Below are 25101 nucleotides of genomic sequence, written 5' to 3' on the forward strand. Positions count from 1 at the left end.
TGATTATTTTCGCATAATAATATATATTGGTCCTACAATGCGCACAATTTTATTTATCACTTATATATGTATGTATGCATAATGGAACTCGAATAGTCATTGCTGGAAATAAAGTAAATCTTTTATGAATTTCTTCCAAATATACACAACAACGAAAGAGTTACATAACATTAATATATTTTACTCTAGTTTAGTGTTTACTTAATAAAATATCGATTCCGTAACTATAAATGCACACATTTTCTAGTTTATAGAAATCATCATTACATCTAATACAGCAACATATGCCTATACATGTTGCAAGTTTTCGAAATACCACATTTGCCTTTATCTATTATAGAAATTATGAGTATTATATACATACGTAAACGATAAATTTAAAACAATATTTATGTACGTTTTATGCTTCGGTCACTCACGCTTTGGCAAAAATAAAAGCATTTCCTCACAATTGAATAAAAAAAATACTTGTTAAGCTGGCTATAATATTAAACATATATCATATATAAATCGTCCTAAATACTTACTATATTTTTTATAAGTATTTACTTTTTGTAAATCGCCTTTTTAAAATAATATATACTTTACAAACATAATAAACACACAATTTTTGAATAAAAATGACTTTCGAATGGAAATTCTTAATCACAATTGTGCTTGCTTAGTATATGTATATAAACTTTTTGTTTTGTACACGAAAACATTCGAAAATAAATAATGAATGCTGAATACATACAACGCCAGCACTCACAATAAATGCTGACATCATTAATGCAAGCTATGGCAGCTGAGGCGGCGATTAAACGCGTAAATGGAAATTATGCCCATTGACCACACAAGATCTTCCCGCTATACTATACGTTGGCAGTGGGGAATATATGAACTGTAAGATAAAAATTAATTTTTTCGTAAAACCACATTATTGAAAGTACTGACCTTTGGTGCTTTTTGTTGCGTGGACATGTAGCCAACACAAAATGATTTTGTTGTGTGACTCCATAATACTTCTCCTGTATTACCATGAGGATAGTAAATAAGCGAAAGCGCTCCGGCATACAATTCCTGGTCAACGGGAAGGAATGGTGATTCCAGAAATTTACTTTTCAAGCTTTTATGTAAGCTCGTTACGGCACAATCGCTTGTCAACAAATCGACACATATTTCTTTTGCTAATAAAGTTTTCATTAAATATTCACCATTTCCCGTTGTACAAGTGGCCACGGAGGTCTCTGTGGTGTTAGTTGCCCAACACCCTGCGCCATAAGTAGCCGCCTGGCCAACTCGGCCCGGCACTTTCAGTAATAAGCCACCAGAGCTACAACCAGCAGCGGTATTACCGGCACTATCTACACACACAGCACCCACCGTATCAAGTGCACTAACTTGAGTCGGGACAACTGATGAAGTAGGTGCTTCAGAAGCAGATGTTATCGCCGATATTTTAGATTTATAATGGTTATATGAGAGTTTTGCTTTAGAAGATATCAATGCACTTGAGTCGATCATAGTACAACCCAGTTCTTCTGCATATCTTTCTGCACCGCTACCCGCCATAACCATTGGTGGTATTCGTTCCATTGATAGCATAGTTGATTGTCCATCGCATAATAATCGAGCTAATCGTATAGGATTTCGTACAGTGCTGACGTTAGTACAAGCTCCAAAGTGTAAATTTGAACCGTTCATTATAGATGCATCACATTGCACTCGACCATCCCAACAAAGGTTAGACCCAAATCCGGCATTCGTATTGCCACAATTCTCAAGGCGAACTATTGCCGCCTCGCAAGCATCCATCGCCGAACCCCCATTCTTTAGTACATCTGTTGCTCGAACACAAGCTTCCTTAATAACACGCTGGTATTTCGTTTCATCTATACAATTACCAGCACCTAAAGAACAATTCATTGAAAAACAATATTTTCATGTTCAATTAAAATTGACAATCCTCCTACCAGTATGAACTGCTACAAACCCAGCCATAACTATAAATTCTGAAATTATATTTTGCACTCTTTATTGCTTGCCACTGAGTAGAAAAATTACAGCATCTCTGAAATAGACAAAACATTTAACGTAAACAAAATGTATGCCAGCGTACTAATAAAGTGATGACAGCCTGAATGTACAAATTTGACATAAATATACACTCATATATATTTACATGTAGATTATTTCTTTTTATTCGAAATCAATTCGTTTGAATTAAATTGTATATAATACTGATGCAAAAGATAGCAACTACATTTATATTTTAGACTTGCAGTTGTTTATTTAATACCAACTGATTATTTACGATATATATCGATTTGTTATTCCCAGTTCTTTTACAATTGAAATGCGGCTGCCATATTTCCATGATTTTACAGTTAAGTTATGTGCACAGCTAACGTGCCACAATATATTACATATACGTTTTCCGACCGACAAAGGTAATTCTTTACAGATCAGAATTACGAGATAGGGAATCGTATATTTCGTGGGTAACATTTCATATAATGTTATGATAGTACTTGCAAACTATTTGTTCTTGTTTTGACTATTTTAGAGGCAAGTATAAAAATTAAGGATTCGATTTCAAGACAAAATAATAGGGTACATGAAAAATGAAATAAATAAATGAGCACTGTCTTTCAATTTATATCACATAAAAAGATGCACGTATATCAGGCAAAATAGGGGTACCTAATTAAATACTCAGAATTCTGCGCATCTTATAGCGTGACGGCAGGATGTGACTCCACTAATGCGGTTATCATCTACCCTTACACAAATATTAACGGTATATGTAATATTACGTAACTTGATAGAGAAGATTGCAACGAACAGGGGATAAGAAGTTTCGAAGAATAAATACTTTACCCAAGAGTTTCAAAATTTGAATCAATTTATTTAACCAAACATATAAGTTTTCTTAACTTCAAAGTTTGATTAATATTGAATCGAAAAACTCCCAACCCATGAACTAATTTTCTTTGGAATTCATTTGTTTTTCAATTACTTTTATTTGGTGATTTATAACGACATAATTAACGACATTATTATTATAGCACTTTACTTGTTACATCTTTATATAATTTGTAATACAGTAGAGTATTTTTGAATTGTTTTATAATTATATATATATATTTTGAATAAATATATGTATTTGTATAGGAAATACCTAACCTCTCACATTGCGTGTTACCTTCGAAATGGATTTATCTACATATATATTTTTAAATTACATACGGAAAACATTAGTTCAGTTCATAATTTATTTTCCAGCCTCGTTCATGCTTTTTGGCAGGCTAAGCAATGAATTAATCAACTCCGAGTTCCTTTTTGGTACAGGTCCAGTCAAACTATTGATCGGATAATATTTACAAGGGGCTGCATAAGCCTGTGGGTATTGTATAGAGTTGAGCCAATTTAAAAGCTCGCGGTTGTACTGAAATTGGTATATATAGATCCATTAATATACAAATTTTGAAATTTGGTGACACTTACTTCTTTTTCCATGTAACGCTCCTCATCGGGAGTAGGCAACGCTTGAGATGAATATAATACTAAACAGAAAGACAAAGTGAAAACAAGACAAACTAGCTTAACCATTTTTAACTGTTATATTTAACGGTATTGCACTGAGCGATGAAAATTCTCCGAAGGATTGCAGATAACAACTGATGAACTATAAGGATTTGCTTTGGTTTTTATACCTGAATAGAGCATGTTAATCACAGCAGGAGTCCCGTATACGCAACTAGAGTGAGTGTCAATTCCAGATCAAACAAATCAGAGACGCAGATACTTCACAAACATTTGATTGTGCGTTGTTTTATTTCCTGTTATCTAAGATTTTTACGACTTGTTTGTTATAGACTCTGCCAATATAGTTCTGCAAACGTTAGTTCTATATTTGTGTGCATGTTATCTATGGTACACATACTTAAGAGCTGTGTTTTTATTGCAAACGGATACGTTAAAGCAGGCGATATTTATACATACATACATATGTGCATATACTTGTATGTATGGGCAGGACTTTTTGTAATGCTAAGTAAAATAAATGCATTAAAAGGTTAATTAAAAGGATTTAGACAAAACAAATAGATATTAACTTTTTTATATTATATTTTATTAGAGGCAAATATGCAAACATGCATATGCTACAGCCTTATGTATTTTTATACATCTGTAGTTGTAGTTCAAACTCGTTTAGATGACGTTGAAACGAAAAAATTTAAGGGTTCTTATAAGTTTTTGAACTTGTTATATGTGCATATGCATGTATGTATATACATATGTATATTAAATTCGCACAGAGGTCTTCCGAAGTTTTTGCTTTTTCCATAAAATCCAATTGCTTCCAGCAAATATAAATAGAAACATATGTATAAAGAAATAGTACATATACCTACGTATATGTACATTCTCATACATAAGTATGTATGTATGTATGTAAAAATGTGTACTAATAACGAGAGAGCCTGAAAGGAATGCAAATCTGATAACAATCAGTTGCAACTTGTTCTTTTTAAATTGGGATATGAACTAACATCTATAAGTCGTTATTTCCAACAAACGGAACTGAACGAAGAAGATTGTACAGTTGTAGTGAAATATCCGTTCCATAGTATATTCTATTCCTGGCAATATGGAACTTCCGAGGGAATTTCTTAAGTAACTAGGAATTCATTTATGCTATATTTCATTACTTAATTTTCGATGACATTGCTAGGAAACCAGAAAAGTTGTCTGAGATCAATAGATCTTAATTTCCGGGTCGTTTTGTTCGACATTCGAATTTATCCGCTACGTTGACCTATCACTACAAATATTTTACCACAGGAAGCTTTTGCTGAAATACTATAAAACATGCAATAAATCGGTATAAATTAACAGAAATGTATTTCCGAATTCTAAAGGAACATAGTATTTACATACATACATCTATAAGAAAATCATATCATTTAATCGATGGTGGTGGATTCGAAATAAATCATAGTATATTCCAGCCTTAAACATCAGCTGTCTTTTAACTAGTTCAGATATGTTTTATGCTTTAGGGTTGCATTTGACTACACAAAAAATAAAAAAGTTACTAACGTAAGTAATTTACCATGCTAACTATATCACAATCAAATCATTTGCTGTAAAATTGAATAAAAGCCAACCTCATTTTCATTTTTGCAACAATTCCTGATACACGACAATTTACGCAAATGCCAAATGGCTAACTGTAACCAGTTTTTGATATAAGCAAATATTTTTCAAGACTGAAGCAACTCTGAGCATCGCAAGGTTTGGGACGTCATTAGCTTTTTTCTTTCGTTTTGATCGTGTGTGAGTGCAAATAAAATTTTTCATTTTCACAAAATATATTTGGTGATTCCTGCTCAAGTTTGCGCAATAATTAAATTTGTTGAGATGAGTATGTATTTTAAATTTATTTACTAAAAATAAGTTTTACTAATATTCGACACATTGGTGTAAAATGTATGGAAGTGTGAAGTAATGTTAAATTGAACGTAGTGAATATTTTAGGTAGTATTTATAATACAATTTTCTTTGTTTGAGAAACTTCAATCTAGTTGTAATTAATCTAAACTTCAATCTAGTTTGTAATTTAATAAAAATTTAATATAGCTTCTTAGTGTGGAATGCGATAAATGTTTACAATTATATATTCCTTAACCGATGTGTGTTTTATTTATATGTATTAAATGGTTTTCAATTGTGCAAATATGTAACTAGCAATATTTATTTTTTTTTTCTAGTGGGACTGCATTGAAAGTATAAGCTAAATCGTTATGGAAAAATTTCCTCTAAAAGGCAACAGGGAGATTGCAGCTGAAGGGAATAGTTACATTACAGCCTATCAGTCGGTATTAAAAAAGGTATGTGAGTTATACGCCTACTGTAAGTGATATTAGTGCATGAGTGTATATATTTAATTCGAAACGAAATTAAATTTTACTAAATGAGTTTGTTTACTTACGGAAGTACAATATTTATAAGAATATTTCTTTGCAAACCTCCTCTATCCGCCCATACCCATTTTAACTCCGAATTCGGGAGATGCTATTCTAAAATTTACCCGATATTCTTACATATTCAAATAAACAAATTTTCCACAAAAAACTGATAGTGTATTGTTATAATATTTTAATGTTTAAATAATTTAATAATTTTTAGTCGAATGGCCATACGGGAGCCATAGGAGATATTACTGGTACTCAGGATCATCCATTGGCTACATCATCTCTAACAAAAGAGAGTAACGGTTCTGTAGCGAAAACTTCTCTCACAGTTCCCGACGACGACGACGACGAAATGATCGACATCACACCTCATTCAAGTCCAGGAGATGTGGTGCATTCGTCCAATTTTAATTACAAACGTCACACTTCGGCTGACTCAGATATGGATGCTGATCATTACTCGCGAAACCATCACCATGTTCCAACACATAGCGCCTTCGGCGATGCAAATGATAGTGAGTATTCGAGTTAAAAAGGTGATGTTTACATTTGCCGATGATATAATATATAAGTGTGTACGTCTGCACATATACATATGTACAGTTATGATCATATTAATAGCACTGCGAGTTGGGATATGCCTTAATGTAAAAAACTGATCTACTTGCGAAACCAATTTTATGTGAAATTGTGATTTCAGATAGACATAACGGTATAACATAGTATATAACTTTTAATTCAGGTTTGTTTAAAGTAACTGTTAGGTTTCCCTATCGACTAACTTTTGCAGCCTACTTAAAAACTGCAACATCTCATAGTTGAACGAATGAATTCGTTGTGATATAAACTACTAATAATGTTCACCGCAACGCGTGTAAGAAAAAAGTTTGAGCTCAACAACTGTAGTGCCAACAAATGGCCAGATTTCTCACTCAGAAATTAAATTTAAAAAATTCAGACATATATAAATGTATACGCTTCGTTTGATTATTAAAAAAAAATCCGTCTTTGCAAAAAAGTTCTTTAAACAAGGAAAAACGTTAACATCGGTTGCACGCCGATGCCAATTTAGTGAAGACATCTAGTCAAATGAAAAACCTTTGCATACAAGCCTTGATTTCGGTCGTTCAGCCTGTAAGATAGCTATATGTTATAGTGGTCCGATATCTGCGGTTACGACAAATAAGCAGCTTCTTTAGAAAAAGACGTGTGCCAAATTTCAAATCAATATCTCAAAAACTGAGGGACTAGGTCGCGTATATACAGACACACGGACTATGCTATATCGACTCGGCTCATGCTGATCATTTATTTATATTTTTCATAGGGTCCGAAGTTTCGTTCTGTGTCAAAATGTAGAAATATTTTATGAACGAATAAAGATAAAGAGGTACTTTTTAGTTTTAAATATTATCAGCCCTAATCATCAAAACTGATCTAATATGTCTCAGTATACTGTTCTCACTGAGAAGGGTGCAGGACTATAAGTAATGGTTTGGAACTGCTTTTATACAGTGTTGGGTCGCCTATATATAGAATTGAAAGCATTCTAGACCAGCTCAAATACATATATCCAATTAATAACTTCAGTATATAGGGAATTTTCAAAATTTGACCTTTTTATAAGACGGATGACTCGAAGCATGCCACGAGGTACACATTCAATTCGTTTAGAGCGAACAATATTGATGCAAGCCATTTTCATTTACTGATCTGAACTCTGTCGAAAATGTGTGCAATATGTTCAAGCAAAAATACAGACTAATAAAACTTTTTACAATATGAAATGTAGACAATAAGTCAGGATGATAGGTGCATGGGATAAATGGACGCCATGCTTTAAAGATGTGCCTATTCGACTTAATACTAGTTGCGTTACTAAATAATTTAATTAACCATTGAAATTTTTGGTCTTTTGTAGTTTCACTGCTAATTTTATGAAATGTTTCACCTACTTTGAAATCTTTTTAACTTTGTCGAATGAAAGTATAAAAATTTAGTGCACTTTATACATGTGGTTATTCGTCTATATAGTAGTTCGTCTAGAAAACCAGTTGAATTAAATTTGGATTGTACTTAATTTAGAAAACCTACAACTTTTTCTCCTTCCTAAATGAGCACTGCTATTTTTGTAAACGTAACTGTATATTGTACACGTACATATATCACATGTGCATATGGTTTAACCTGCTTCCAAGATTGATATAAATTATTATTATTTTGTTATTCCTACTCGAATACATACAAATATTTGTATGTACCTAAGCGTAAACGAGAAGATACATTCGTGTTATAATTCCAATCGCTAATTTTTTAAATGAGTTAATATTTTATCTACATGGTTCTTTTGGTCAATATTAAATTTAGTAAACTAGTAAGTCGGGCATGCTTTTAATGGTGTCGCAAGTGTTAGATGAAATTGTTTATGTCCTGTGTCATTTATCAAAATATAAGCATTTAGACTATTCGTTTAATTCTGTTGTGTACGCGTTTACTTTTGATGCATTCAATTATTTACACTCTCATTAGCACTTGGTAGAAGCGCAGATTAATTTAATTGGATAATCAAGAGATAACTGCACTGAGTGATAATGTTCACATGTAGAACATTAGTTGAAATAATTGTTAGCATGTAAAACTGACTATCAAATGATATCAATTTTTCAACACACATATTGAATTCGACCATTGTATTGTAACGAAAACAATTATCTGCAAACTGCCTTGTCGAGAACCTATGCTATGAAAAGTTGATATTTTAAAGTATAATATTAATGGCTTAATATATTTGGAATTGCATTACATTTTAAAGAAGTGTGCACATCTAATTCTTTCCTAAATTTTTGCTATTTACAATTGCTTGATCAGCAAAATTGGTTGTATCCACAAAAAAGAGGATTCCTCTGAATTTGTGATTTGATCATACATATTTCACGAAAATTAAATCTGACAAAAGAAATTTAAGCCAAAAATTTTTAAATTGTGCTAAATTGAACAAAAATCATCGTGTAAGAAATTAAAAATTGTTTTATTTTCAAATTGTGTTAAATCAAACGTGAAAAATCAGAATTAGATATACTTTACATTTGAAGCGTATAATCACTTGCAAAATGTATCTCACATGGGAGATAACAGACATTCCCGTTATTTAAAACGCAAATACTGTATGTATGAATGCGTGTTAAGCATAAATTGTTCAACGAGTGATAATATCTTTTTACGCAATTCGTACCCGTATTTAACGGAGTGTTTTAAATATTTTACACTTGAACAAAGAGAGCAGCTTCTTATGTATACTCCCATTGAAAGTTTTTTTTTTACTTTGCCTCTATAGATATAGCTATTATATTTATAATTTTGGCGGTTGAATATTCACGTTTATTAAAAATTTGTTCTTTTCATGGGTAAAGGTGGAATGGCGTTCTACGGTGTATCGGGTAAGCGATAGAAATATGCACAAACATCCATACACATATGTAAATTGTTATATCAGATGCACGCATGTATTTACTTATAAATATCAAATTCTTTAATATGTAGATGCACACGATGACATACCAGGCATTGGGCAGTACGACGATTTTCACACGATCGATTGGCAGCGTGATATTGCTCGCGATCGCATGCGCCATCGCTATATAGTGAAAAAGCGGCAGGATTCATTGTGGGATTTGCTGAAGGTTTGCTGATTATTTTATATGTGACTAAGTACTGAAAGAAAATATTTTCAAAGGGTGCTCATGACGCGTGGTCTGGTTGGCTTTGTGTCCTCTTTGTTGGTATTGCTGCTGGTTTCGTAGCTGGCATGATCGACATTGGCGCTAGTTGGATGTCCGATTTGAAACATGGTATTTGCCCACAGGCTTTTTGGTTCAATCGCGAGCAATGCTGTTGGCCAACCAAGCAGTCCGTTTTCGAGGAAGGGAATTGCTCAACGGTAAAATGTGATATTATTAGATAGCGCGTACATAAAGTTAAAGTGTTTGTTTTGATTATTTAAAGTGGAAAACATGGCCTGAGATAATGGGTATGGATCGTAATGGGACCGGTGCCTATATTGTGTCGTACTTCTGGTTCATTTTGTGGGCTTTGATGTTTGCTGCACTAAGTGCATCTTTAGTGCGCATGTTCGCTCCATATGCTTGTGGATCTGGTATTCCTGAAATCAAGACGATTCTTTCGGGATTTATTATTCGCGGTTATTTGGGGAAATGGACATTACTAATTAAATCTGTTGGTCTGATGCTTTCTGTATCAGCGGGCTTAACGTTGGGCAAAGAAGGTCCCATGGTACATATTGCCAGTTGTATTGGCAATATATTTTCTCATATGTTCCCCAAATATGGACGCAACGAAGCAAAGAAAAGAGAGATTTTATCTGCAGCTGCGGCAGCCGGTGTTTCTGTGGCTTTCGGGGCACCAATTGGTGGTGTGTTATTCTCACTTGAGGAGGTCTCCTACTACTTTCCATTAAAAACACTGTGGCGATCTTTCTTTTGTGCATTGATTGCTGCATTTGTTTTGCGTTCGCTGACACCCTTTGGTAATGAGCATTCAGTTTTATTCTTCGTCGAATATAATAAGCCTTGGATATTTTTCGAGCTTATACCATTCGTCTTCTTAGGAATAATGGGCGTAAGTACTTGAACAAAATTTTTCATTCTAATCTTTTATATGTGCGAATAATATTATAGGGTGTGATCGGCACCATATTCATCAAAGCAAATTTATGGTGGTGCCGTTATCGTAAATTTAGTAAGTTAGGCCAATATCCTGTTGCTGAAGTGCTGGTGGTAACACTCGTTACTGGTATCTTATGCTTTCCCAATCCATTCACCCGAATGAATATGAACGAGCTTATTTACTTGCTTTTTAGCCAATGCTCTCCCGGAGATAGCACGAATCCACTATGGTTAGTACCAAAAAATGATATTATATATATTGAGTTGATTCGGCTCAATAAAAATGATTTAATTAACTAATTTCAGCGACTACAAGCGTATGAACATCACAAATGGAGCCACGTCTTCGATAGAAGTAACGGAGCCGGGCCCCGGTGTATATCATGCCATTATTTTACTGCTACTAGCTTTTGTATTCAAGCTAGCTTTGGCTGTTTTCACATTTGGAATGAAAGTTCCAGCGGGATTATTTATACCATCTCTTTTGATGGGTTCAATTATGGGTCGTATTGTAGGAATTGGTAAGGTTATGATAACTTATTGCCAAATTGTTGTGTTAATCTTTGCTTGTATTTCCTTAGGTGTGGAACGTTTTGCGTACAGCTATCCGAATATATGGCTCTTTACGGGTGAATGTGTTAATGGCAAAAATCTGATTACACCCGGATTGTATGCAATGGTAGGCGCAGCAGCTACTTTGGGTGGTGTTACACGCATGACAGTATCTTTAGTAGTAATCATGTTCGAACTGACTGGTGGCGTTGGCTATATAGTTCCGTTGATGGCAGCAGCTATGGCTTCAAAATGGGTTGGAGACGCACTAGGTAGACAGGTGAGTGTCTTTTTTTCTAAAAATACATTTTTCTGTTCCAAATTTGATGATTTTTTCCTACATATTTTTCGTTGTCATTTTTTCAGGGTATCTATGATGCGCATATAGCTCTTAACGGTTATCCGTTCCTAGATAGTAAAGAAGAGTTTGCACATACAACACTGGCCGCCGACGTAATGCAGCCAAAGCAAGTTGATGACACTCTTTAAATTGGTCAATTTATTAATATTCGTTATCATTTTTTAGGAGAAATGAAACTCTTAATGTCATCACACAAGATTCCATGACTGTCGATGACGTCGAGACATTACTAAAAGAAACGGAGCACAATGGATATCCAGTTGTAGTGTCTAAAGAAAGTCAGTATTTAGTGGGTTTTGTTCTGAGGAGAGATCTAAATTTAGCTATAGGTAAATTAATTACTTCAACCTTTTCACCAAATAAAAGAATAAGGAATTACAAATGTTTTGTATTCCATCAGGAAATGCCAAACGGTTGATCGAGGGCATAACTGGCGCATCAATAGTATTATTCACTTCAGCATCAGCGGCTACACAAAATTTGGGACCACAGCCACTCAAGTTGAAAAAGATACTTGACATGGCACCCATAACGGTGACAGATCAGACACCTATGGAAACTGTGGTGGATATGTTTCGAAAGTTGGGCTTACGACAAACTCTAGTGACCCACAACGGGTAAATTTTTTTAAATTTTTGTTTTCAGTCAATAAAATTGCATCATTCGAACAGTTGCTAGATATTGAACTTCATACATAAAGTCTTTGTGTCGATTTAACCACTAAGATTCTCTAAAAATACAAATTACAATTACATTTAATGTTTTCAGACGTTTGCTGGGTGTTATAACGAAAAAAGATGTTTTGCGTCACGTCAAGCAAATGGACAATGAGGATCCAAATACTGTCTTATTCAATTAATTGCGACAATTCTTTACGAACTTGGCATTGATCATCGGGATGCGTTTGGCAATTTTTTATCTCGACAAACTCTTTGTTGTATATAATTACATATTTAGTTGAATTATTTTCAATATCATTTTTTGTTAGTCTAACTATACGTTTAACATATACAATTCGTGCTGGCATCTAATTATGTATTTAATTATATGTGTATGATTAAAAGATTATTTATTGCATTATTTTTCGAGAATTCTACAATTATATGCTGATAGGAAATTGTTTTAGTTCTATATTTTGGCAGCGCCAAATTTGATAAATCCAATCTTTCGAAGCTTAGATGATTTTATGTATATATAAGTGCGCGTTAAGTATCCAATTTTTTTCAATTATACAAGTATATATATATATATTTTTGATATGTTTTATGTAAATTGTTAAATTTATATGTTTACAATTTTAATATATTTCTATCGATCTGATATTTTGCAAAGGAACACACTTTATAATACCATATAGACGATTTTATGTAAACTGTAAGAAATACTAGGATCATATAGCGATAGATGTATCAATAAAATGTCACCATATATCAAATACACTTTTCTGTGTATTAAATCTTTACATCACTACTTACTTACGAAAGAGAAATTAAAGAAAACATGTATATGAAGAGATCATAAATAACTAAATTTGTTTATAAACCTTTTTGCTTTATTTTAGCATAATAGAAAGTACTAATTACCCTGATATAAGGCACATTTAAAATGTACAAAGCTTACAAGCAACAACTATATTTTGTTTCTTTTTTCAATTCCTATATAGTCTTCCTACTACGGGTTTCGGTCGCGGATATTTTTTGTTTTATACATTTTTTAGGAATACGTTTGGAACAAAGTGAGTATAAACATTTTTAAGAAAAATGTGTTTATACATTTATAATAATAGTAATGAAGCACGTTTCTTGATTATTTTGTGTCTGTGATGTGTTAACGAATCGGATTAACTGTTTGATAATTGTATTGAAGGAAACATGAAATTTTTTATATTACATCTATATTATAAATAAACAGTTATTATACAATACACATATTATTTTAAATATACTCGAAAAATGAATGTGCAGTCATTAAGCATTATTCATAAAATTTTACATCAAATATTTGTGTATAAAAGAGAGTGAATAATTAAACGTATATGTATATAGTAAAATTAAACACAATAAATTCCATTTATTATAAATTAATATTATTTATTATTGTTTCTTTTACTCATTGCAACAGCGGTACTCAAAATGTTCAGATATACCATTTATACATATACATATTTTGTCTTGCGTATAGCGAATTCTTCATGCACCATCTACTGGTCTATGTAAAATATTTGGAAGTCTTCTACGTAAAGTCCAGTGATTATCCAGTTCCTAAAAAGAAGCGAAATTACTGAAAAAATTCTGAATGTAGGGGCAAACGTAGTTCTCAACACAACTAAGGTTCATGAACATAATTATGTAATTAAACAAGTACCCATTATCACTAGAGGCGATGAAATTCCCTTTGCCACGTAAAGCCCCTTTAACAATAGTATGAACTCCACTGACTATGCTGCAATATCAGAAACCATACATGTAGGTATGAGTCTTCCATATATTAATATTATAAAAATGTTTATAGATTACTTATAACATTCCAAAGAGCCATCGGTCCCGGGAGAATAGATAACATGTCCATCCTTAGAACAGGTAATCGCATTTTTAAATGGCAACGGGATCCGTACGACCCGATTTTCCTTTGAAAATTTAATTAAAAATTTATATATATTAAATTATTTTTAAAAATGACACTTAAATATGGCTGGCTTTTATATTCGTGTGGGTATGTGTCATACTCACCTCCTCTGTATGTGATATACTGTGACAAAGGACTTCTCCGCTTAAATCGCAACTTATAACCGATGGACAATTATTGAACACGGTTTTGATTAATGTTGAAATCATAAATGAATGCTTTTTCAACGGCACTACTTCCATTTGTTTTCGCATTGTACCGAAACTGGTTATAGTACACAAAAATAGGGAACCATCCTTGGCGCCTACAACGCAAGTGTTCGCAGTCAAATAAACAGCCGCTGTAATCTCACTGACTTGCACTTTTAGTTGGAAACTTTGCCAAAAGAATTATACTTATTACTTGTTGAATACTTGTTTCCGCTTGACATGTAGTTAAGCATTATTTGAATAAAATATGGACGTACCAAAAATTACGATGACAAAGATATTCAAAAAAGACAATTAGTTCTGCAAGTTAGTTAGTGGAAGGAGTCACTTATGTATTTATTACTCTTTCACACTTCGGTCTTCGTCCACACTTATTCAAAATAATATTTCACCTTTTTCAATTGTATGTGTTCAATAATGTGTTCAAAATGAATGCCAATTAAAATTTAGAGATACTCACTCATTTTCCAAAAGCAATTCTTTGCCCACTATCCAGCTAAGGATGAAACCATTAGAATGGAAACTAAGCAGACGATTTTCACTTGACCAGCACAAAACCACAGCATAACCGTGAGGAGATGCTGCACAACATAGGTCTTCAATTTCATATGTACTGGCCAAATTTACATACGATTTATTATTTCCAACTCGATTACTTGATCGACATCCCCATATATGTATGTCACCGTCCATGGTGGAGCCAGCAAATATACTCTTGTTGTACGTATTCGTACTGAGGCAACGAAGACATGCCTTAAGCGGCAGACTTCTGACTTCAGTATAAACAACTAGGTTGCCTGTTTGCATGCGGTTGGGTATCAACAGCTTTAGAGTTTGCTGCAAATGATCACACCAGCTGTCATGTGGCGATCTGGTGCTTACCACTAGGATGGGTGCATTGTTTGTATGTACCGATAACCATGTTGCGATGCCTTGGGAATTTTCTGTTGCTCCAACGGTGATTTTCTGATATATTTGAATATTCAATTTTTCGGTGGAAGAGGTAAAAGCATGGCCAACAGTCTCACATCTGTTGTTTAAAGGAGTAGTTCCTTTGAGTAGTTGTGCTTCAACAGCTGGATAAATTTTTCTCAACCACATCGCAAGTCTTTGCTCATCAACTTGGCTATGTGATGAAGCGGAGAGTTCTGTTTGTGTGCTTGTGTGTAAACCAAGTGTCGTTTCCACATATTTATCCTGACTACTTGCCTGTAAGTCTGTGCTTACACAAGCTTCGACCATTTTACATTGCTTCCCCATCTGTTGTGTTGGCATGAATTCTAGAATTTCTGAGGAGTACTCCGACAGCTCATCCATTTTATATATTTAATTATAAAAGATATTTACTCTAAAAAACTAAAAATTAAACGACATTGACTAGAAGGCTGAAAGGAATGCTTACCGATTGTTATTTTATAGTGTTTCCTTAGAAACCGATTTCAAAATGAAAATAATATAACAGTTGCCATGGACTTCATTATTTGTAAATACCAAGCATGACAATAAGCGAATATTCTGTATTGTGACACCAAATTCAGGGATTTTTACGATTATATGGTTTTATCAAAATCTTTCAAGTTAAAAATACATACATATGTACTAGTATGTGTATATATGTATAGCCATTTATTTCCAGTCTCGAAAGCCATAAATTAATTAATTTTTGTTGAGCAAATCAAAATCAAATATGTATATTTATACAAAGTATAAGTGATGAAATGTGCGAAATTGATTAGCAATAACTATATTAATGTACTAAGCAAATACATGTTTGTATATGCATATAACAGGATTTAAGAAGTGTGGCATGGCGAGTTGTTTAAGTTGGTGTGAGTTAGTATCTGCTTATTTGAATATACTGTAATATGATTATTATATTATTGACAAATTCAACTTCACAATAATGTTAAAACCACATTATTTTTATTAACACACTATCTGCGTATATTATAAACGTACATCATTACAAATAAATATTTATATTAAAAAAAAATGGATAAAAGTAAACATCAACAGTCATCACTGCTTTCGTTTATAATTAAGACATCATCTGAAGCATTACAAATCGATGTAGTTCTTGGTTTATTTAATAAGCTTAAATCCATTAATTTTTCGAATTCATCGTTTTCACAACTATCCTTATTAAAAAAATAGCTTATATTTTCAACATTTTCATTCTCTGACGATACATTTGTATATATTTTATTTGGCTGCTGATCGCTTACATTTAAGCTATGTCTATGTGGAAAGTGTTGCTCTACAAAACGATCCATATGTGATTTAAGTTTTGGTGAGGTTGTTGGGGTGGTAAACAAATTTAAATTTTTCGCCTTTTCCGCTAAGCTACGAATCTTGTGCCGTTTCGCATTTACCAAAGCATCAAAGCTGTCATCTAATGATATTCGCTTCGATAAAGGAGTTCCATTATCACCTTTATGCGAACAAATTGATAAATTTCTTTTGTGAGCTATTAAATCCAAGTCATCTTTAATACTCCATTCATTAAGTAAAATGCTTAAATTTTCTGTAACCGGTTCATAATGTAAAGGTTGTCCTTTATGTGTGGTAATTTGGACAACTCGATCAGGAGCATTAACGATTCCACGTACTATATCTGAAATTTCATGTTCTATATCATCGCTATCACTTTCTAAATCTGATGGCAAAGTTTTCGTAACAGGAGTAGAACACTGTGCTATTCTGTATAGACTTTGATTTTTAATAGAGGTAACATGTTCAGCAGACACATGTTGATGTTTAAAGAATTTGTCAATCAATTGAATGCCTTTTTTTTTAATACAATTCTTTAGTTTATTGGTTTTTGGTTCGATATCTTTCGCTACTTCTTCGGTAGCATTTATTAAGTCGGTTAAATTATCTAGTGAACTTAGCACGGCTTTACTAGGTGCTTTGCCCTTCCGACGGCCTTTTGTTGTTTTTGGTGGTTTTTCCTTGGATTTTAGAAAGACATCCACCATTTCCGGATAGGCATTTTCGACCAAATAAAGCGGTTCTATTGTGCTCCAAAGTCCAATAAGACCCTTTGTATTTTCTTTTTCGAATTCTTCCAGCTGATTTTTTGGTATTAGACCATTGAAGAAGCCATTCTCATCCTCCCAAACAATTTCAAGGCTGATTACTCCTCGAACAGTTCGTTTTTTTACTATTTCTTTAATCGACATATAAAAGACTGCATTCAGATCTTTTATTTTTTTTAAATTGTGTACTTGCCAACGTGTTAAAAGCGGTAAGAACTTCTGAAAGCAGTAAATTTCTGTCCATTGCAGCAGGTGTCCAATTTGCTTTACAAATTTTATTATGTTAGGCTGCCTCCAAGTTAAAGTTAAAGTGGGAACCGTGGAGGGTTCGTTGAGGAACTCAGCAATGATTTCTTCGGATGGAAATAACGGGTCCGTCATTGCCTTCTTACGTAGTGAAAGTTCTGCTTTTAACGATAAACGTTCTTCTCTATAAGAAAATTAAAAAAAAAAGATATTTTTAATAGTAAAGACTTCAAATAAAGAATTTTTACGAAATCTAAGCGGCTTTATGTTAATTATGAAAACGAAAGCGTTGTGTAAAGGTCTATACTTACTTCCACAAACTCTCATCACAACCACGATGAGTCTGGCAAATTCCACATCCGTTCTTTGTATGACTTTGTGTACGGCCCATGTGCCCACAATTGCTGCAAATCATTTTATCATCCACGCGCATTTCCAAAGCAGTATATTTATTATCATCTTGCCGCCACGATCTTATTCTAAACATAAAAAATTCTCTATACGTATTATGCCGCATTCAAATGTTTTATTATACCTTTCTAATATTTCTTGTTCTTTGTACTTATTGAATAACTTTAAAACACCATCACGTCCAATGCCGCCGATCCCATCAGGACAATAATCACAGCCACAGAGTAGTGCCATTACAATAGTTTTGTTTTGACCGAAATCTGAAGGATAATATAAAGATTTTGTTTATGAAATATATTCTGATGTGACAAGTATATACATTTACACGAACCCATTTTTCCTTTTATTTGTTGCATGTCATAGATATCTACTGCACCGCCTTGTGCTGCTTGGGCGCCCTGAGTGGACACCGAAAAATTCCGATAGACACGAATGGCGCCATAAGCGAAGCAATCTGAATCCTGGCTAATCACACCATCAACTAACTGCTCCATAAAAAAATTATAAAAAAGAGAGTAACTAAAATAATACAAATAATTGTATACCCCTTTTTTGTTAAGAAACGCGCAGTAAGCTTCGGCTTCGCCTGGTGCTTGAAAACATTGGATACCCATTGACTGCAATAAGGTTTCGCATTGTTTCAACACATGGTTAAATCTTGTCCGCCCTTTATCCTTTTCTTTAGTTTCTGTTGATTGCTTTTCTAATTTATTTTGTTTAGGTTTGGCACCACGGAATTGCTGCTGCGAGCGTTTTGAAATAATTTGACTCTTTAGTTTGGGTGCTTGGCCTTCTAGGATAAAAACGGGAGTCACGTCCTCCCATATCAAATAACATGTCCGAAAGAATAGGTTTCTTTTGTTTGAAATCACAATTTATGTCGTGATCAGTGGTTATAAAGTAAATTATAAATATAAATAAGACATATCACCTACTTCAAATGCTGTCTGGGATGCACAAAATAATCTACCACATTTAAACTTTCACAGATCCAGCCAGCCAGGTCTATGGCCACTTTTTTACCTCGTAATTCACATAAGGGCTTTCTCTCAGCATGTGGCGTTAACACCGACCATAGATCCTTAACTCCCATTTTTTAAACAATACTGTTTTGGTATAAATAAATATTTAGAACTATTTTGAACTTATATACCAAAAATTCGTTGGCGGGTTTAAGTTTAAAAGAAGAAATTTAAAAACTATAGAGAGAAAAAAGTGGAAAAAGTTAATAAAATTTAAATGTCACCTGAAAATTTTGCATACCCCGTAGGTATTTTTCACAATAAATTATGAATCAGTGATAGATTCTGTTGAGATATGGTCTTTTTCGCTATTGCGTTAGAATATATGCTTCGATGTATTTTATATTTCATATAAATTGATATTCATGTATTTTTAATATATAATAACTATATATATATATACATATATATAGAAAGTATATATTGTTTAAAAAGCGTTTTCATTGCTTCATTGATATATAACCAAAACTAATAAAACTTATTAGTTATCGATAACACAGAAATTGATCGATTGTACCACCATAACTAATTGTTTACGAAAACTGCGCCAAACCAGCAAATGTAGAAAAGTGTATTTTGCATTAAATCGTACCATCTTTGGTCGTACTATGCAATTTATTTAATTAATTGTTGTATATATAAATTGGTACAATTGGAGTACAAACAGTGACTTATGGATGAAAAAAGTATGTGACTATTGTAATATATTTTGACATATATGTATGTGTATTTATGGATGTTAACATTGTTAGAATTTATCAAACGGAAGGAGAAGGCGCGAAGTGAAGCCAATCCTCAACAACTGGCTGTTTGCTGCAACAATTTGGGAGATTTTTACAATCAGCAGGGAAAATACCAAAATGCGATGCGCGAATATTTACAGGAAGCAGAACTTTACGCCAAGCTGGGGAAAAAATTGGAAATGGCGAAAGCGCATAGAATGACTGGTGAAATGTATATGTTGCTTAGTGAATTTGGCGAAGCCAAAGATCACATAAACCTTTACCTCGGTAAGTGTATTTTAAAAATGGTTAAATATTCATTAATTTAAACCAAATTTCAAGATGTTGTTAAAAGACTTCATAATAAGGTGGAAGAGCAGCGTGCTTACGCTACGTTGGGACGGGCTCACTTGTTGCATGGACAAAGCACCACAGAAAGTTCTTCGATCACTATGGATCAATTGAGACAAGCTGAACGTGCTTTTCTAAAGAGTTTGCTTTTAATAAAGGAGTGAGTTCTGGTATCAGGTTTTATTAAACAGAAGTAATATATATTTCATAATTTTGTAAAGACTTTCAGGACAAATTTCAAAACAGGAACAATTGGATATGCAAGCACGTTGCTATCTTAATATTGGTGTTGTGAAAGAGCATTTGGAAGAATTCGAAGAGTCAATTACATATATTGAAAAAGCTATAAAAATTAGTAAATCGCATGACCTATTTGAATTAACACACTTATGTTATATTTCGATGAGTTTGCTATATTTTTATAAAAAGCATGACTCGACATTAGCATTACGCTACTGTAATTTAGCATTGGAGGTAGCGAAACGTTTGCCGACTAGAGTCAAAAAAATTTGCGAAACCCTTATTACAAAGTCGGAGATTTTAATTAAAGATGGCGATTTTGCCAGTGCTAAACAAATATTAACTAAAGCTTATAAGAAGAACACACCTGATGAAAACGATCGAAATGCTATTGAGAAATCATTACGAGTTGGTAAGTACAATGTAAAAAAACTACATGGATTTCAATAATTTTCCTTATCAAATTTAGTCGTAAAGATTCATTTCTATTAATTTTTTCTTTACGTAGTCGTAAAGATTTGTCAAATTTTAGACGAATTGGTCACAACCAGCTCTTTAGACTATTCAAAACGGAAAAGTTTGTATGAGAGACTAGGTGATGGCTGCTGTCAACTACAAAATTATTCTAAAGCTATTGAGTACTATCAGCAAATGTTAAGTTGCGCTGAGAAAAACTTGGATCCGGAGAAAAATTTAATTCCAATCTATGTGAGTCTCTATCAGACCTATAAAGACAATAAAGAATATGATCAGGCACTAGTGTATCTGTGGAAGGAATATGAGCTTAATAAAGATATTCCGTCTGAGGCATTTTCTACACTTTGTGCAATAGCCGAAGTGTGCGAGCACCAGCGACAATCGTTTTGGACAATACAAGATATTTATCAAAAGGCCAAGCAGCAAGTGTCGAAAAACACTAATGAACACGAGCGAGCAAAACAAGAACGTGTCGTATTTGTGCGTTTGAAGAAACTTATGTTGAAACACAAGATGCAAATACTTGTAGATGAGTTGTTGGAAGAAGCAAAAGAGAGAGGTAAAAATATAAAATATTTGACAATTATTTTTAAATAGTCGCCATAAATATTTTATTATAATATATGCACTTTTATTGCTTAGGCATACATATACAATTTGACGACGATGGAAGTAGCGACACTGAGTCGGAGACAGACACGGCTGCAGTCAATGAGGAAAATACGCCTGAGCTTGGCGATGATGTGTGTCTTGATGACCTAACCGATTCAGATATGAGTGATTTAGATGAGACAGAAAAACCACGGCCTCATCGGGCCACACGAGGTGTTCGTGCCCTCACAATAAAGCGTAATAATAAAGGAGAAACGCAGTTGCATCAGGCGTGTATAGCGGGAAATATAGAGCTGGTGCGGCGACTCCTTGACCAAGGTCATGTGGTTAACGTCCGCGATCATGCCGGGTGGATTCCTTTGCATGAGGCGAGCAATCATGGATTTCGTGATATAGTAGAGTTACTGTTAGACCGTGGAGCAGCAGTTGCTATTAATGATAAGGGCGGTATAAGTTGTGATGGAATAACCCCACTTTATGATGCCTGTTCGAATGGGTTTCTTGATGTAGTTGAACTGCTATTAGATCGTGGCGCAGATACAGCCATTAAAACAGATTTTGGTGAAACTTGTCTGAATGGCTTGGATAAATGGCGACGTTCAGCTATTTTGACCGATGGTGAGCAAGCCCATTATGAAGAGATTAGATCTAGGCTGTTGGCAACACTTTCAAAGACAGGAATTTGTAGGAAATCTGCAGCACCTTTAACAAATGCTCAAGTTGAGTCTGCACCAGATGCTGAATCGGATGGCGAAGACACAACTTTGGTGGAGGAGGAATTGCATAGTGGGGATAGAAAACGTATTAGCCTGAATCGTTCTGAAAATAAAAAAGTTGGAAAGGTACGCCACATGTCTCTGTAATATTACTTATTAACAAATTTTATTGCAGGAATCGAATAAAAAGTCTCCACGTGACAAATCTGCTGGAATGGAATACAAAACAGTAATGGCACAGTTGAAACATCCGAATCGTGCCAATACATTTGAAGAGGATGCCTTTGACGACTTAAGTTGCGGAGCAGGTTCTTCAATTTTGCTAAAATCACGGCGCAGTGCATTATTGGATGAGGATGAAATAGATGATAATGATTGGCTAATTGATGATCTAGGTCCAGAACGCAAAAAACGACGCTTCCACACACCAAACAAAGAAATAGCATCCACATCTAAAGAAAATCTAAATACTGACTCCATGAGCTCAGCATGGTGTGCAGATGATGCTCTTGCACCTGACGACGCATTTCAAGTACTTCTTGATGCGGCAACAGCTCCGACGAAACAGCAGCGTAAAAAGCAAACGAACAAGTTGCGTTTATCCGGTTCGTCCAATGTTAGCAATTGTTCGAATTTGTCAATCGGCAGAGGTAACAAGACCAAGCATCAATCGTCATTACTGGAAAGTGGATTTTGCCGCTTTCGTAGCGAGAGTCCCAGATCGGGTGATGATTTCTTTGATTTGCCGCCAACCACTAATGAACCGGATTCAACAACCGCATCCATACACCTGCTAATATCACCCTCAAAATCCTCACCAATTAAAGTGCAAGCATCCCCAGTCATGCCAACAACGATTTCATTTAAAATTAAAGTTGAAAATGAATTATTGTTGGTGCCCGTTGAACGAAAAAAATTGAATGACGTTAACATACGTTGGCTGGCAGAAGAGGCTGCAAGACGCTATTACAAGTACGTAGTGGAAATCCACACGGTGTTAACAGATCTAATATAAATGCCCTCTCCTCCACATAGCTTAGTAGGATTGAAGCCGGTTTTGCGTTTAAAAACCGCCGATGGTTTTGCTTACGAAGAGAATGATTCATTGAATGTGGCGCTGGAACAGAACATGATTTTGGCAACAGTTTTGGACTGGCAGATATCCCCGCTAGGCCAGCGTTACGAAGAAATGTGTCATCAGCTAAAAAGAGGTACACACATTATTAAAAGAAATATTTTTTTTTGTATTATATAAATGTATACAATCAACAATTTAAGCAATTCACGTAATTTGCAGATGTGAATAGCGCAGTGTTGTTTGCATTGGAGCAAACACAGACATCGAATACTATTTGTTTAGCTGACTTTTGGCTCCTACCGCCAATCACCGAACCTATATTCAAGTCAGTGCTCCATCAAGCTAATCTGCGAGTTATTAATTTAAGAAATAATTTCATACAAAACGACGGCTGCCGTCAGTTGGCCAAGTCTTTACCCACATTGAAGCAACTGAAAACTTTGAATTTACAAGGCAACCTTATTACTTCGGAAGGGGTAGACATTCTACTCTCAACGCCAAGTGGGCTTGAAGAGCTCGAAGAGCTGAACTTGAGTCAAAATCCATTGGGTAATGACAGTTTAAGAATTTTGGAAAGATTTTGTAGCAGCAGTGCAGCTAAGTCTCTGCGACAACTGTCACTATCGAATTGTAATTTAACGAATTTGTATGACTTTGATTTGGCTTTCTTTCAACTAAGTGCGATTGATCTTAGCTATAACAAGCTTATGAATAATTCCTTCCGAAAACTTCTAACCAAATTGAATGCATCTCGCCTTAAAGAGCTTAACCTGAGCTATATGCAAGAATACACGTCCGCAGACGAACGAGATACGGCTATGACTGCAGAACATATCACATCCTTCTTTGAAAGTGGCACGTGCGAGAAGTTTCGGCGCATTAAACTTTGCGGTTGCCATCTTAGCGATCTGAATTTGTATAAAATATCCGAGAATCTTCAAAAGGCCTGTGACTTAGATCTACTTGACGTGAGTGATAATAACAAATTAAGTGGCGTCACTTTTTTAACGGTATTGTCTAAGATAACACACTTGCGAAAGTTTTGCGCTCTGAATTGTGTACACTTTGTGGATGAGGAACGCTTGAGGGAGGTGCAGAAATTGAAGCAAATTCCAAGTTTTTTATCGCTTACCTTAGGCGACAAAAGCGATGAATATGAGCCGCGTCTGCGCTGTTTATGGCAATCACATTGGGGCGATAAAGCGAAAGTAAAAACATTTTCCGGGTGCTTACTATTGCATATAAATGAGCAGGATTTGCTTCAGAATTGGTGATATATAAACTATTGGTTTTACGAATACTTCTGAAGAATCGACATTTTCACTTTCGTGCTTTTGGATTATTATCTGACTATAGACTGTGTCTTATGATAACGATGTTCTTTGCTTGTAATGAAAAGAAGTTTGATAGTTATAAATTGGTTTAAGTATACTAAGGATAAAATTTGTACATTTATTACTTATATTAACTTTTTTTATTAAAACATTTTATGGCATATTGGAATTAAGTGCATTCGACAGTTGGGTACACACAGACCATGGTCCCGGTAAAAAAAAATGTCAACTATTTATTACAAATTTCATAAAGGGATGGAGACCAGAACATAAACTTCTTGATTGCCCCGCAATCGCAAGAAGGAGCCCGGCTATCGGAGAAATGAATCCGTTGGAGGGCATGATACCTTTATCAGCGCTGCTAGAACTACTTATTGCAATTTGCTTAAATCAAGTAATGTGATAGAGAAGGCCAAATAGACCACATTAATCTAATGTAATCTAATTTCCCTTAGCACAAAC

General features: G+C 34.2%; 6 protein-coding genes across 8 annotated transcripts in view; 2 read left to right on the forward strand and 4 right to left on the reverse strand.

The window, feature by feature from the left end:
• Window positions 1-160: 160 nt before the first annotated feature.
• On the reverse strand, window positions 161-2311 carry Tasp1 (Taspase 1). The gene is made up of 4 exons (XM_014237863.3): window positions 2165-2311; window positions 1956-2053; window positions 937-1892; window positions 161-883 (listed from the first exon to the last, which is right to left on the reverse strand). Exons 2-4 carry the CDS (start codon window positions 1981-1983, stop codon window positions 800-802), a joined length of 1068 nt encoding a protein of 355 aa, XP_014093338.1. The 5' UTR covers window positions 1984-2053; window positions 2165-2311; the 3' UTR covers window positions 161-799.
• A 670-nt stretch (window positions 2312-2981) lies between these two features.
• Pdf (Pigment-dispersing factor) lies at window positions 2982-3677 on the reverse strand. The gene is made up of 2 exons (XM_014237854.3): window positions 3490-3677; window positions 2982-3430 (listed from the first exon to the last, which is right to left on the reverse strand). Exons 1-2 carry the CDS (start codon window positions 3592-3594, stop codon window positions 3257-3259), a joined length of 279 nt encoding a protein of 92 aa, XP_014093329.1. The 5' UTR covers window positions 3595-3677; the 3' UTR covers window positions 2982-3256.
• Window positions 3678-5259: 1582 nt separating this feature from the next.
• On the forward strand, window positions 5260-13187 carry ClC-c (chloride channel protein 3). 3 transcript variants are annotated; one of them, XM_014237880.3, is made up of 14 exons: window positions 5260-5413; window positions 5760-5879; window positions 6178-6478; window positions 9374-9400; window positions 9504-9643; window positions 9697-9900; window positions 9966-10598; window positions 10658-10875; window positions 10952-11166; window positions 11227-11477; window positions 11564-11664; window positions 11724-11887; window positions 11959-12175; window positions 12327-13187. In XM_014237880.3, the coding sequence occupies exons 2-14, from the start codon at window positions 5793-5795 to the stop codon at window positions 12415-12417; spliced, it is 2649 nt and encodes an 882-aa protein (XP_014093355.2). In that variant the 5' UTR covers window positions 5260-5413; window positions 5760-5792; the 3' UTR covers window positions 12418-13187. The 3 variants fall into 3 exon arrangements, with proteins under 3 accessions (XP_014093355.2, XP_014093356.2, XP_036220023.2); XM_036364130.2 differs by lacking the exon at window positions 5260-5413 and adding an exon at window positions 5508-5526; XM_014237881.3 differs by lacking the exon at window positions 9374-9400.
• Window positions 13188-13622: 435 nt separating this feature from the next.
• LOC106619653 (uncharacterized) lies at window positions 13623-16027 on the reverse strand. Its single transcript, XM_014237848.3, has 6 exons — window positions 15795-16027; window positions 14853-15740; window positions 14288-14558; window positions 14075-14184; window positions 13923-14000; window positions 13623-13819 (listed from the first exon to the last, which is right to left on the reverse strand). Exons 2-6 carry the CDS (start codon window positions 15707-15709, stop codon window positions 13759-13761), a joined length of 1377 nt encoding a protein of 458 aa, XP_014093323.3. The 5' UTR covers window positions 15710-15740; window positions 15795-16027; the 3' UTR covers window positions 13623-13758.
• Window positions 16028-16293: 266 nt separating this feature from the next.
• On the reverse strand, window positions 16294-19313 carry Gen (XPG-like endonuclease). The gene is made up of 6 exons (XM_036364132.2): window positions 19023-19313; window positions 18633-18942; window positions 18419-18572; window positions 18212-18347; window positions 17988-18155; window positions 16294-17860 (listed from the first exon to the last, which is right to left on the reverse strand). Exons 1-6 carry the CDS (start codon window positions 19178-19180, stop codon window positions 16402-16404), a joined length of 2385 nt encoding a protein of 794 aa, XP_036220025.2. The 5' UTR covers window positions 19181-19313; the 3' UTR covers window positions 16294-16401.
• Window positions 19314-19656: 343 nt separating this feature from the next.
• LOC106619664 (ankyrin-2) overlaps window positions 19657-25101 on the forward strand; it is a 94751-nt gene continuing 89306 nt past the window's right edge. Inside the window, exons 1-9 of the mRNA XM_036364096.2 lie at window positions 19657-19795; window positions 19862-20119; window positions 20174-20342; window positions 20404-20834; window positions 20931-21458; window positions 21542-22353; window positions 22403-23199; window positions 23263-23438; window positions 23525-24576. Coding sequence (XP_036219989.2) covers window positions 19783-19795; window positions 19862-20119; window positions 20174-20342; window positions 20404-20834; window positions 20931-21458; window positions 21542-22353; window positions 22403-23199; window positions 23263-23438; window positions 23525-24576 — 4236 coding nt within the window. The 5' untranslated portion in view covers window positions 19657-19782. The remainder of the gene's footprint in view (window positions 19796-19861; window positions 20120-20173; window positions 20343-20403; window positions 20835-20930; window positions 21459-21541; window positions 22354-22402; window positions 23200-23262; window positions 23439-23524; window positions 24577-25101) is intronic.

Source organism: Bactrocera oleae, chromosome 6 (assembly GCF_042242935.1).
Source record: "Bactrocera oleae isolate idBacOlea1 chromosome 6, idBacOlea1, whole genome shotgun sequence".
NCBI lineage: Eukaryota > Metazoa > Arthropoda > Insecta > Diptera > Tephritidae > Bactrocera > Bactrocera oleae.